General features: G+C 29.3%; 3 protein-coding genes across 3 annotated transcripts; all 3 read left to right on the forward strand.

Annotated features, from left to right (window-relative positions):
* Positions 1-171: 171 nt before the first annotated feature.
* On the forward strand, positions 172-2,455 carry LOC123263711 (proline-rich extensin-like protein EPR1). Its single transcript, XM_044726655.1, has 2 exons — positions 172-246; positions 1,790-2,455. The coding sequence occupies exons 1-2, from the start codon at positions 238-240 to the stop codon at positions 2,321-2,323; spliced, it is 543 nt and encodes a 180-aa protein (XP_044582590.1). The 5' UTR covers positions 172-237; the 3' UTR covers positions 2,324-2,455.
* A 4,806-nt stretch (positions 2,456-7,261) lies between these two features.
* On the forward strand, positions 7,262-8,948 carry LOC123263710 (pupal cuticle protein C1B-like). Its single transcript, XM_044726654.1, has 2 exons — positions 7,262-7,358; positions 8,189-8,948. The coding sequence occupies exons 1-2, from the start codon at positions 7,347-7,349 to the stop codon at positions 8,849-8,851; spliced, it is 675 nt and encodes a 224-aa protein (XP_044582589.1). The 5' UTR covers positions 7,262-7,346; the 3' UTR covers positions 8,852-8,948.
* Positions 8,949-10,662: 1,714 nt separating this feature from the next.
* On the forward strand, positions 10,663-12,128 carry LOC123263907. Its single transcript, XM_044726953.1, has 2 exons — positions 10,663-11,374; positions 11,941-12,128. Exons 1-2 carry the CDS (start codon positions 11,200-11,202, stop codon positions 12,126-12,128), a joined length of 363 nt encoding a protein of 120 aa, XP_044582888.1. The 5' UTR covers positions 10,663-11,199.
* Positions 12,129-13,325: the final 1,197 nt, after the last annotated feature.

Consider the following 13,325-nt stretch of genomic DNA (forward strand, 5'->3'; position numbering starts at 1 on the left):
AACGCATGCATCAACAGCAACAAGCTCAAGGCGTTCTCCACGGGTAAATACTAACTCACGAGACAACTATGACACTTGGCTCTGATCTATAACATATTATGTTGCAGTGGGTTAATTTTTTCACTGCCGCCATTCTTTCTATTATTTCACGGGGTATAAATACCTCCGTCACGGTCTAATGCACAGAGTACTTACTCACCCTTTTGAGATAACAGTGCTTTCAGGTTGTACGGTAGCATGTTTAAGGTAAGACTTATTTTTTTGTCTTCATGGGGTGTTGATGAGGGTAAAATTGTGAGATTGTTGATGAGAGTTTGATTCTGAAAAGTTTGCGTACCCGTATGAAAATTTTGGAAAATTCAAAATTTAAGAATTTTAAAATTTATAAATTTATAAATTTGAAAAATTTTTTAGATATTCATTTTATGTGAGTTTTGTATCAAGTAATATAAATAATCACGCGAAAATTTTGGAAATTTCAAAATTTGGGAATTTCAAAATTTTTTAATTTATAAATTTGAAAAATTTTTTATTTTTTTTAAGTATTAATTGTGTGTAAGTTTTGTGTCAAACTATATAAATACTTACGCAGAAATTTTGGAAATTTCAAAAAATAGGAATTTTTGGAAATTCAAAAATTTAAAGTCTAAATTTAAAATTACTTTTAACAATTAATTTAGTGTTATTTTGACGAGTTAGAATACTCCTATAAGAATTTTGAAAATTCCAAAATTTTTTAATTTTCCGTTACATTTAACAAATAATGTATTAATATTATTATTCAAAACAATTCAAACACACACAAAAACTCCAAAAGTTCTAAATTATGACAACTTAAAATTTTTGAAATTCCCAAATTTTCATTTACGTGTATCAATTAATTTAGTAAAAATTTTCTCGTGACTAGTTTGAATACTCATAAAAATTTTGAAAATTCAAAAATTTTTTTAATTCCAAAACTACTTCTGACAAATAATTTGATGACTTTATTGATCAAAATAGTAAAATACTCTTATGAAAACTTCAAGAATTCCGAAATTTTAAAATTCAAAATTTTTTAAATTCCCGAATTTTCAATTACTTGTATCAATTAATTTAGTAAAAATTTTCTTGTGACTAATTTAAATACTCACAAAAATTTTGAAAATTTCAAAATCACTTTTAACAAACAATGTAATGACTTTATTATTCATAACAATTCAAACATTTACGTGAAAACTCCTAAAAATTCCGAAATTTGAAAATTCAAAATTCGCAAATATAGGTATACAAATACATGGAGTAATCATATACTGGTACATGATCATGTATTGGGGCTTTTACCTTATCAATTATATTAATAAAAATTTTTTTTTGACTAGTTTGAATATTCTGATAAAAAATTCTGAAATTTTGAAAATTCCAAAATTTTCGAAATTCCCAAATTTTTAATTTTTTGTATCAATTTATTATATTAATAAAAATTTTCTTTTGACTAGTTTGAATATTCTGATAAAAAATTAAAAAATTCCGAAATTTTGAAAATTCAAAAATTTTGAAAATTTCAAAACTAGTTCAGACAAATAATTCGATGACTTTTTATTATTCAAAATAACAAAATACTCTCATGGTAACTCCAAAATTCCCCAATTTTTAATTTCCAATTTAAAAAATTCCAAAATTTTGAATTTTCCAAAATTTTCATGTCGGTATTCATACGATTCGTAACAACACCCTTAACAAGCTCCATTCCTTTATTTCCTCCAAATGACCGCTCAGTTAAAATAATCTCTCTATATTGTCCTGACAGATAATTATTCTGGGCTCATTGTTGGCGTGTGCAAACGCTTACTACAACCATGGAGCAGGATTCGCTGACAACTACTACTACGGTCACTACGGGCCGGTTGCAGGAGCGCATCCAGTGGCTCCAGTAGCTCCTCTGTACAATGACCTTACGGGAGTGGCTCCCTACGTTCCTAAAACAGTGGCTCAACCGATCGTGGATCCCCTCCCGGCAGCCAGCAGACACGGATTCCATCTGAACCACCTCAATCTGAACCACGGATACTACCACGCTGGAGTTCACCCGCCTTCACCATCACCTACACCAGCACCCACCCCGGCTTACGTCCCCCCTCCAGTGGTCGTTCCTCCTTCTGTTACTTACAACAACAACGTCGTTCCCCCCTCAGTGCAAAATCTCAATCACGCTGCTCCTGCTCCAGCTCCAGCACTTGTTCCAGCTAATTATCAGCACCATGCTCTTAATTACCAACACCGCCCTTACGCACCTATTTACACGCATGGTCATATGCACAACCATGTGAATTACGGGTGGTAAAAATATCAGCCGCAAATTTCAATTTATTTCATTTTTTAAACTAATTTTTAGTTATTAATTATTAAACATGTAAGATTGTACTAAATTTATATAACAAGCACCTTAAAATAAAGTACGTGGTATCTTTATTAATCATAGTGTTGTTGTGATTTATTGCATGCCTCATAAGCGAAGCGTTAAGGTAGTGCTCTACTCTTGACATGTAAAAAAAAAGCAGTTTTCTCGAAACTAAAATTGATTTTTTGCACGCCTCATAGCACCAAGCGCGTGAGGTTGTGCTTTATACTCGACTCGTCAAGGTCAAGCAATTTTGTGATCTTTAAATCTCTCTATCACAACCATATTGCACTTATACAATAATATAAGTAGATGTACACCGAGATAACACTTAAATTAAACCATCTTTTACTTTCTAAAATCATTTCATGTTGCTATTATGAAAAAAAAAAAAAAAAACTGTTTAAAAAAAATTTTACGTGGACATCTTCATGTTACCCCTTTTCTCGTAGTCCGTACTTGTCTCGGATAGCTTAACTGGTAGAGCCCTTGGCGCGTAACCGAGAGATCTGGGTTCGATTCCCAGTCTGGGCTGTCTGATTATTTTTTCAATTACGGAAAAATTCCCACTGAAGGAATGGAAAGGGGGAAATTCCCACCGGGCCTTTTTTATTAGTTTAAGAATCCGATGAACTGAGTCCGTATTTCATGTCAGTAGCCTAGTTTACGTATTTTTTTTTTTTTTTAATTGAATTTTTATTAAAATTCACTACGATAGAACCGTACAAAGACAAACGAACTTTTCTTGTCACGTAAAAACTATGGCGCCACTTGATCAAGCTAGATTTTTTTAGACTGCGTGCGCATATGACGAGAAAAACGGGCGCCGATATTTGAAAAAAAAATGAAAAATACTCTGTAAAAAATCACTTAATTATAATTTTTTTTTTTTTTTTTTTTTTTTCAATCAATTACAAAATGTATTTTTTTCTTAAGAAAAGAATAAACGTTATGAGGCGTGCACTTTTGGATTTTCCAAACTTTTTTTTACTTATATCGCACTTATACACAGAAAGAAAAATTTTTTGACTGGAGAACAAAATTCTTGGCTCAAGAAAATTTTCGGGTGCCTGAAGGAAGACCAAAATTGTGTTGGCCGAGGTAAAAATTTCTCTTGAAATTTTATTCTTGGTGAAAGTAATTTTTTCTTAATTCAAATTATCATAAATACTTGATACAATAAATTTTTATATTTGATCAAGATTTTTAGATACTTCAGGGAAGCAGCGCCACCTACTTCAGCGGAGAAAAAAATTTTCTCACCTTGAGAAAATTTTTCTTTTGAATATTTGATACCATTTTATATTATTTTAGCGTGCAATCATACATATTGAATGAAAAAAAATGATTCAATATTATTTGATCTTTCTATTTGACATGTTAATCAACAAAAATATTAAAGAAAATTTACTTCTATCTTTATATTTAATTTTTTGGAGCAAGAGACTGAATTTTCTCAAAACAAGAAGATTTTCTTGACTTTATAAATTTTCTTGGATCAAGATACGTATTTCTTAAAGTTTTTTTCGCTCAAGAAAATAATGAGGAAGAAAAATATTTTCTTGGCTCAAGTGATCCTTTTTTTCTGTGTACGATGATGTGAGTGAACTTATTTCATATCGAATAATCTGTCAGGCACAAAATATATTTCAATAACTCTTATTTTGTTTAACATATTAAATAATAACATTAAAAATAATCTTTCCGGGACGTCCGTGTGTCTGTATTTATGGATCCGTATATGTGGCAGAGAAATTGCTCGAAAAAATTATCATACTGGAATAATTTTTTTTTTATCATCTAAAGAAACCCACTAAGGACTTAATCAATTAATATAACCGTTGAATTCACTGTCGTTTAATTATTGTTTATAAGAAACTAAGATACGACTGTGTATTTGTATATCTATACATACATTTTATTATAGTATTTTATTTGTTCACCTTAGAATTATGGTGCCACTAAACCATAGCAGAATTTTCTGTTTTTTATTATTTTGTTTTTTGCATTTTATTTTAATAAATTTTATTATGTAAAATAAAATAATGAGGCGTGCAGTTTTGGATGTTCTAAATTTTTTTTTTATATACCTCATTTTTTTTTTTTACTCTGAAATGTAGCATTTTTTAATAAATTCTCTTTATAAAAATTTAGTTCTTAAGAAATCATAAAAATTTTCATATAAAAGTTAATTTCTGTAACATCAAAGTAATTAATTTTATTTAATTGAACGTAGTAATATTAATAATTTATTATTTTATATTTTTAACGTTAGTATTTGTCAACAAGACTTGAAAACAAAAAAATATTTATGGAAATTTAGTTCAATGTTTTAAAGTCAAATTTTTAGAAAAAAATGTAATTAATATTTACAGAATTAAATTTGAGATAATTTGTTGGAGTGTAATTTATATAACTTTTAAAAATTTTCTGACATTCTTTGAAATTCTCGAATTTTTATCAAATTTTCCGATCTAAAATTTATGAACTTTTTTAAAATGTCACCAAATTTTCTGAAATTCTATAAAACTATAAAATATTTGGTAATTATACAGAAGTGGGGCTCTATCTATTTAAAATATTCTAAAAAATCGAAAAATTGATCTTTTAGAATATTTTTTTTTCAAATCGTTCTTCTTTACGACGGATTTAAAATAAAAATTATAAAAAATATGAAAATTAAATATTTTGGTGAGTTTGTTTCATGTAAAAGTTCAAAAATTAACGATTTCAAAAATTTATAAATTATGATAATCAGAATTTTTTTTTCTAATTTATTATATTTTTATCGCTTTTTAAGAAAAAAAATATTTCAATAACCGGAAAAAAATAGCATCGTCATCATTTTATTGAAAAACACTTAAAATCCGAAATTTTTGAACTTTTAAATGAAAAAAAATTAGAAAAATGGTTGACCCTGAAGGCCATTCCTGCAACTTCCCGCTGATTCCATACCTACGCGCTCAAAATTGCACCTATGATGTCTTTGAGCTCTCTGAGCTCAAAAATACAATTTTTGTTTTATTTTGAGCTCTCTAAGCTCAAAGAAATAGTTTTCTTAGCTTTTGAGCTCTTCGAAAGTCTGATAGAAGTTTAATAACACACTATTTTTTAAATTTTTAAACTGCAATAACTTTGGAATGAATGATCCGATTTCTACGTGGTTGGCGGTGTTCAATCTTCAAGTTGAATTTAATCGAACTATAAACTTAGGATTAATTCCGAAAAAAAACGTTTTTCGGTTTTCTTTTGTCAACGATAACTCACGAACGAATCAACCGATTTTGATCGGATTAGTGGCGATCGACGTGGTTTTTTAATGTTAAAAGCTGATTAGTTTTTGGAATCGATCGGTAAAGCCGTTTAAAAGTTATTAAAAAAAAACCACATTTGAAAAAAATTTTTCGTAGTTTTTTTGAGATTTCTCAAAATCTACCGGTCCAAATCGGTCCAAATTATATTCAAAATCTAAGTTCCGTCAAACCCTTTCGAATGGCACCAACCGCGATAAAATCGGTCAAGCCATTCAAAAATTATGAGAGGTTTACATACATACACACACACACGCGCGCGCGCGTACAGACGTACAGACACCATCGCGGGGGTAGTCGGGGAAGCTTCCTGAGACCTTGAAATATCGAGATCTAGTGTAAACTCAATTTTTGCAAAACGGGGTAAAACCAATAACTTCCCGATTTTTGAAAATCTTCAATTTTCTTAGCGGGAAGTTAAAAAATCATCAAAATATTCAATTTTCATACTTTTTTTCTTTTTTATCATAAATCCGCTGTGAAGAACAATTTAAAAAAAAAATTCAAGCAGATCAATTTTTCGATTCTTTACACTCAAAAGTAGGTGGAGCTCCACTTCTGCATAATTACCAAATATTCTAAAATTTACTGATATAAAATTTATAAATTTTCCGATATTTCATGATATTTATGAATTTTTTTTTTAATTTTACAATATTTTCCGAAGTTCTATCAAATATTCTAATATTTCATAAAATTTTTTAATATCCTACGAAATATATAAACTTTCCAAAAATTTCTCAACATTTTCTGGAATTTATGGACTTTTTTAAAATTTTCTTTAATTCTAAGAAATTTAAGTTTTTGAAAAAATTCATTCAAATTTTATGTCCTTTTCTGATGTTCTATGAAAATTTGAAACATTTATAAAATGCTAAGAAATTTATGAGCTATTAAAATTTATGAAAAATCGTATCAAAACAAATTAACAACGACGTAATAGGTATTGATTTTATTCCACTAAATTTGCGATTCATAAGAGTTATTATTGTCAACTCAGCATAATATCCAAATTTCCCTTTTTTTTTTTGCAATTAATATTTCACTAGTCAGATACGACAAAAGACTTACCAAGAACCTGAACTATGATATTTGGACATTATTGGAATAAAATAGATTATCTAAATGTAGAACAGATAAAAACGCCTCAGGGGTCCGCGGTTATGTTTCAAAAAGGCGTGGTCCACCGTTCTATATTCCGATGAAAGTGATAAATCATGAATTAATCATTAACTTATGCATAAACTAAACTAAATAATTCATCAATAAACTGCTTCTCGCTCTCACTTATTTTTAAAGCTGATATACCTACGGAAGATAAACATCTTCGACGTCTCCAAACATTTAGAAAAACTTTCAAATATCAAACACTAAATACCTAAGACAAATACTTATCATACCGGATTATTATTGACCGTATTATGTCATTGCACTGATACAATTTCACTCGTAATAATAAAAAGAAAGTCACATCCCCTCCCACTAGAGGATCGAATACATTCAAAAATAGCCGAAACTAAAATATTAACTCTACTCTTTCGATCAAGGTTCGGGATTTCGTATAAAAAGACACCGCGACAAAAAAATTGTATCAGTAACTTTCCAGATCTTTTGACTAGACAGTTGCTAATAGAAGATTAAATACCATTTTTACAATGGCTTTCAAGGTATTTTTTTATTTTTATATTCAATTAATTTAATGTCGAATTTATACTCAGTAATTTTCAATATTTTCAATTATTTTTATACGAATTTTATTTTATTAGATTGACTAATTGGAAAATTTAAAATTTTTTAAATATTGGAAAATTAAAAATTTTCAAAACTTGTAAAATTATTTTTAACAATTATTGCAATGAAAAGTTAGCTGTTTAAAAACTTGTTTAGAAATTTTTAAAGTTTTGAAATGTAAAAATTAGGAAAATTTTAAATTATTCTTAACATTTATGTTATTACTAATTTTAATTTTGGTAATTAGCGTAAATACTAAAAATTTTTAAAATTTTCAAAAATTGAAAAATTTTGACAAAAATTGTACTTTAAGTAGTTCGAATACTTATCTAAAAATTTCAAAATTTGTGAAATTATTTTTAACAATTATTGTAATAAAAAATTAATTCTTAGCTGTTTAAAAACTTTTTTAGAAATTTTGAAATGTAAAAATTTCGAAAATTTTTAACTATTCTCAACATTTATGTTATTACTGATTTCAACTTTGGTAATTAGCGTACATACTAAAAATTGTTGAAATTTCAAAAATTAAAAAATTTTGATAAAAATTGTACTTCAAGTAGTTCGAGTTCTTGTCTAAAAATTTTAAAATTTTCACCCCTAAAATTTTGAAATGTCCAGATATAAAAAACTTTTTACTTATTCTTAACAATTATTTTAACAAAAATTATATTCTAATGTTTCAATATTTATCTAAAAATTTCAAATTCAAAATCTTTTTCCTTTTTATTTAACCAATAAATTAACCAAAAAAAAAAATTTCCAGTTAATGTTAATCTGCGCATTGTTGGCTGGCGCAAAAGCCAACAGCGTTTCAACTTCAGACAACATTTACCGTAGCCATGGCAACTTGGCCCAAGTGTCAACAGAGAGCAAGACAGTAGAGACCCCTTACTCGAGTAGCAGTAAAACAGACGTGAGGCTGAGCAACCCGTCGGTATACGTGTCAGGAATAGCAGCTCCAGAAGTAAATATCTCGCCAGCGACCTTTACCAAGACAATAGTCCACCCTTACCCAGTGACTCACCATTACCAACAGAGCTACAGTGCACCCTCTTACCAACAGAGCTACAGTGCCCCCTCCTACTACTCAGCTCCAGTTGCCAAGTACGAGGTTCCAGTCGTGAAATACGCCGCTCCAGTAGCCAAATACGTCGCCCCAGTAGCTAAATACGCCGCTCCAGCTTACCCCGTCCCGGTTGCCCAGCACGTTTACTCAGCGGCACCCTCAGTGTACACAGCTTCATCTGTCAATCACCACGAACCGGTCTACGCTCATCAAGCTCAAGCAGCACCCATCTACGCGGCGCCACACTACTATTCTCAGCAAGTAGCGCAACCTGTCGTCAAAGTTGCCTACTCTCCAGCTTCTGAAGTCACTCACTTCAGCTACAACAATGTCAACGACCATGTCAACTACTCTTGGTAATTTTGTGATCCAATAAATCTAAGGCAAATGTAATTACTACTTATTAATTGTATTAATAATAATTATAATCAATAAAAATGTGATTTTATGAATTTTATATTGGTTGTTTATTCTTATCACTTTCATCTTCATGAAAAGAACTTTGTTATTAAATTTAATTGTTCACTATTACAATTAAAAGTCAGTTTGGAAAATTCAAAAGTAAACGCCTCATAACACCCATTTTATTTTTAAAATAAAAATATATTGTTGAATAAAGTATCTAAAATTGTCAGTAAAATTAAATTAATGGCTCGCAAATCATCCGAGATACTTGAAAAAATAGTTTTTCTTCAAAAATTAATGTATTTTATTAATTTATTTAATCAACAGTTGAAACTAACAAATATCTCCGAACTCAAAAGCCTGATGAAGTTTGATAAAACACTATTTTTTTAATTTTTAAACCGCAATAACTTTTGAATGAATAACACGCAATAATGTAAAAAAAAGTATTTTAATAATGGTGTTAAAATAACATGGATCAAAAATTAACACCGTGAGAATTTCACACTATTATTTCACGCTACACGGCCGTGTAAAGTGCTCCGGGTCCATTCTTACTCCGAAATTTTTTACAGTGTATTTATTTTAATTAAAAATTTTTATCTACTTAATATTTTATTATTTTAAACTTCCTAAATTAAATATTAACTTTTTTCAATTATTTATTTTTAATTATTATTAAACATAAAAAGTTTAATTGTAAAAATTGTGTTAGTTAGAATTTATCAAAACCGGAAAATTTGTAACACCGTACACCGCATGGACTCACGCCGGTTTTTTTTTAGGTAGATTTGATAGAAATCAATCTTTTACATTGGTCCTCATGTCGGAATTTACTCGTAATATCTCTTAACTAGTCGAGTAAAGCTCAAAAATAACCAAAAATAACGTTAGTTAAAAATTTATATATGCATGTATATATATTAGGGTGCTTTTTTTTTTGCGACTATTTTTTTTTTTTCGTTTCCATCCCGAAATTTTGTTGGAAATACACCCAAAAAAATTCCCTGAAAGTTTGAGCCCTTAATATTAATATTAAGTACTCCTACACAGCGTGTGAAGATTTCCCATTTGAAATATACGAGAACTTTCATTTTTTTTTTTTAAATTTCTATAGCTCAGTGGCATTTCATAGCATCACTTTGACCATGGACGGGTTTTTTTCAGAATTGAATGCTCTACAAAAGTGTCCATTGTCGCGAAGTCGTAACTCATACTGGCGGGGTAGTACGGACCACCAAACCGAATTTTTTATAGAATTCTTGTTTTTTCACTCATTATCTCATAAACAACAAGACATACAGAAAAAATGTTAATGATAATTTTGTAGGAAATTCAATTCTCTACAAAAAAGGTTCTCAGCACCAAATCACTAAGATCGATATTTTCTGAGATATTAATCATTGAAGTTTACGTAGCATTGAATTTCCACAAAATGTTGAATCAAATCTTAAAAATAATGATTTTTTATTCGTATCATAATTATAATTAGTAATTACTTATTGATCAAGTTACAAATTTAACGTAAAAATTTTTAATTGTATTTTTCTGAAGTTTTTATTTTTAAATAAATTTCTCATTTAAATCACCCCATAATATTTGAATTTATCATTTAATAATTCAATTTCAATGAAATTCTAGATAAAAATATATTGTGTATGATCATTACGAATAATATAGGATGTTTCTTTGTTGCTGTGTATTGTGATACTGATTAATTGCGGTTTATTTTTCTTGCTCTGGTAGTACTACTGAGCTTTCACTTTACCTTGAATGCGTTCAACAAATTTCCCCTTTAATTGCAGCGCTTTCTTTGTTTTCGCGTACTAATCCCGCGAGAGTAAGAACAAAGCTTAGTGGGCATTGATCAGTGTGACGCCGTTGTATGTATACTTTGTTAAATTTGAGGTTAGGTCGACTTTAACCATCATTAAAATGAGTGAAAAAATTGGTAATAAAACTTGGAATTATTTAATTGGATTTGAAAGAAGCCAAATAAATAATAATAAGCTGCCTTCGTATCGTGACTTACTAAATTTTTTTATGTATAAACATCAGTCTTTAAAATTAACTATTCGAAATAGTGCTACTAGTGTTATTAACGATACTAATACTATTCGGGCTAGTTTCAAGATTCCAACTATACGTCCTCAGCACAGTCTTACGAAGTTGGAAAAATTTTATGCCGAATATATAAAAGTGAAGACACATCACAAGAGGGAAAAAAATCGAAAGCACAAAAACAGAATGTTGAAAAGTTTAACCAAAAACTAGATAAATTGTTCGATATTTCGAATTCCACAATGGTTAAGAATTTGCCAAAAGAGCAGCAACAATTTCTGAATGAGTGTCAAAAGGGAAAAGACAATCTTCACTCGCCCGTTACTAATTTCTTGCCGGTGGAAACTTTTCAGAATAAATCTGACACTGAACAGGAGATAACAAATGAAGATAATGAGAATAATACAGACGAAATTGGTTAGTTTCTTCTCACATACAACTATAAATTATCAAGCTCAACAATCAATCATTTTTAATAATCGAAAACAATTTCTTATAATTTAGACTCATATTTTTTCTACTTACTTGTAAAATTTAATTCGCATTAAAATTCTAATTTTCTTAACCTCATTTTCTGAAAATTGAATTCTATATAATTTTTCAATATTTTAAAATTTGTTTCTAGATTCATAACTTTTTTTCTAATTATTAGTCTATCATTTTGGTAAAATTTCTATCAAGTAAATCTGAATCAGTGAGATAAATCAAAATTTATTCAATTTTGACAAAAATTTTGACTTGAATAAAAATTTGTTTTCGATTTTTGCAGTCGAAAATTCCCACGCTATTAAAAATTAAAGTCTCTGTAACCAATAAATTTAAAACACATATATATCATTTTGTCTTATTTTTATTGGGGAAAATTGACGGAAACTCAATTCAAAGAATATCTTTGCTTCTGGATAACAGAAGCTGAATATAAAATTTGAAAAATATTTGAATCGATTGGGTTTATTTATTTAATTCTGAAAAAATTGTTTTAGGCATGAAATTATCGCAACATTCGATGCCAGCAAGTTTTTGTAGTCTATCATCAAATTCCAGTGGGTTGAAACGAACATATTCTGATTTTGAGGATGAACTCCCTGTACCTCCTAAAAGAAAAAATCAATATTTTTTAAGATTTGATTCAACATTTTGTGGAAATTCAATGCTAGGTAAACTTCAATGATTAATATCTCAGAAAATATCGATCTTAGTGATTTGGTGCTGAGGACCTTTTTTGTAGAGAATTGAATTTCCTACAAAATTATTATTTACATTTTTTCTGTATGTCTTGTTGTTTATGAGATAATGAGTGAAAAAACAAGAATTCTATAAAAAATTCGGTTTGGCGGTCCGTACTACCCCGTCAGTATGTGTTACGACTTCGCGACAATGGACACTTTTGTAGAGCATTTAATTCTGAAAAAAACCCGTCCATGGTCAAAGCGATGCTATAAAATGCCACTGAGCTATAGAAATTTAAAAAAAAAAAATGAAAGTTCTCGTATAATTCAAATGGGAAATCTTCACACGCTGTGTAGGAGTACTTAATATTAATATTAAGGGCTCAAACTTTCAGGGAATTTTTTTGGGTGTATTTCCAACAAAATTTCGGGATGGAAGCGAAAAAAAAAAATAGTCGCAAAAAAAAAAAGCACCCTAATATATATATATATATTATAACGGGGTTTTGCCTGACCCGGGGATTTACCAAGCCAGGCTCACCGTTTATATTGGAAATTTTTGGCTTACTAAAAAAAAGAATTATTATTAAAAAAAGGGCGCCAGGAGAATGATCTCCAATTAATTACTACTGCGACTTCGGCTAGCTTTTACCTCTTCCTCAGGGTGGCGGGCCATGCTGAAATACTCGTCATTAAAAAATAGGACAGCAAACTAAACGACAATTCTTAAAATTACTCGAAATAAAGTCAGAAGAATTTAACAGAAAAAAATAACAATTTATTTAACAAAATATACGTCGGAGGTCGATATTAACTTTTAACAAAATTATTAAAACGTCGTAACTTAACGTTTCTCTTAATTTTAAACCAAATTTAAAACGTCGTCACCTCAATTTTATTTCTCACACTCGCATTCATACATCGGCAATCACACTATGTAATAACAGCATTACAAAAAAAAATAATCGTAAAGCGTTGAATCCTCGCATATTATTTTGTTAATCAGCATATTTTACAAAATTACAACGTGGACTCGAAACGCTGGATTCAACACTGAACAAGAACGTCGGCTTACCAAGCAATTGAGCGTCGTCCTCATCGTAGCATCTCGGAAAAGCTTCATGCGGTCGACTCGATAAATAAATTATTTAAAAAAAAAAATAAATACTTCAATACAATTTATCAATTAATTTCAAGTG

This window comes from Cotesia glomerata, linkage group LG4 (genome assembly GCF_020080835.1).
Source record: "Cotesia glomerata isolate CgM1 linkage group LG4, MPM_Cglom_v2.3, whole genome shotgun sequence".
Lineage (NCBI taxonomy): Eukaryota > Metazoa > Arthropoda > Insecta > Hymenoptera > Braconidae > Cotesia > Cotesia glomerata.

Bases quoted from the DNA above. Each gene is read 5' to 3' on its own strand.
- LOC123263907 (XM_044726953.1), top strand. From the start codon at position 11,200: ATGGTTAAGAATTTGCCAAAAGAGCAGCAACAATTTCTGAATGAGTGT. The intron at 11,375-11,940 runs GTTAGTTTCTTC...AAATTGTTTTAG, and splicing joins GAATAATACAGACGAAATTG to GCATGAAATTATCGCAACAT.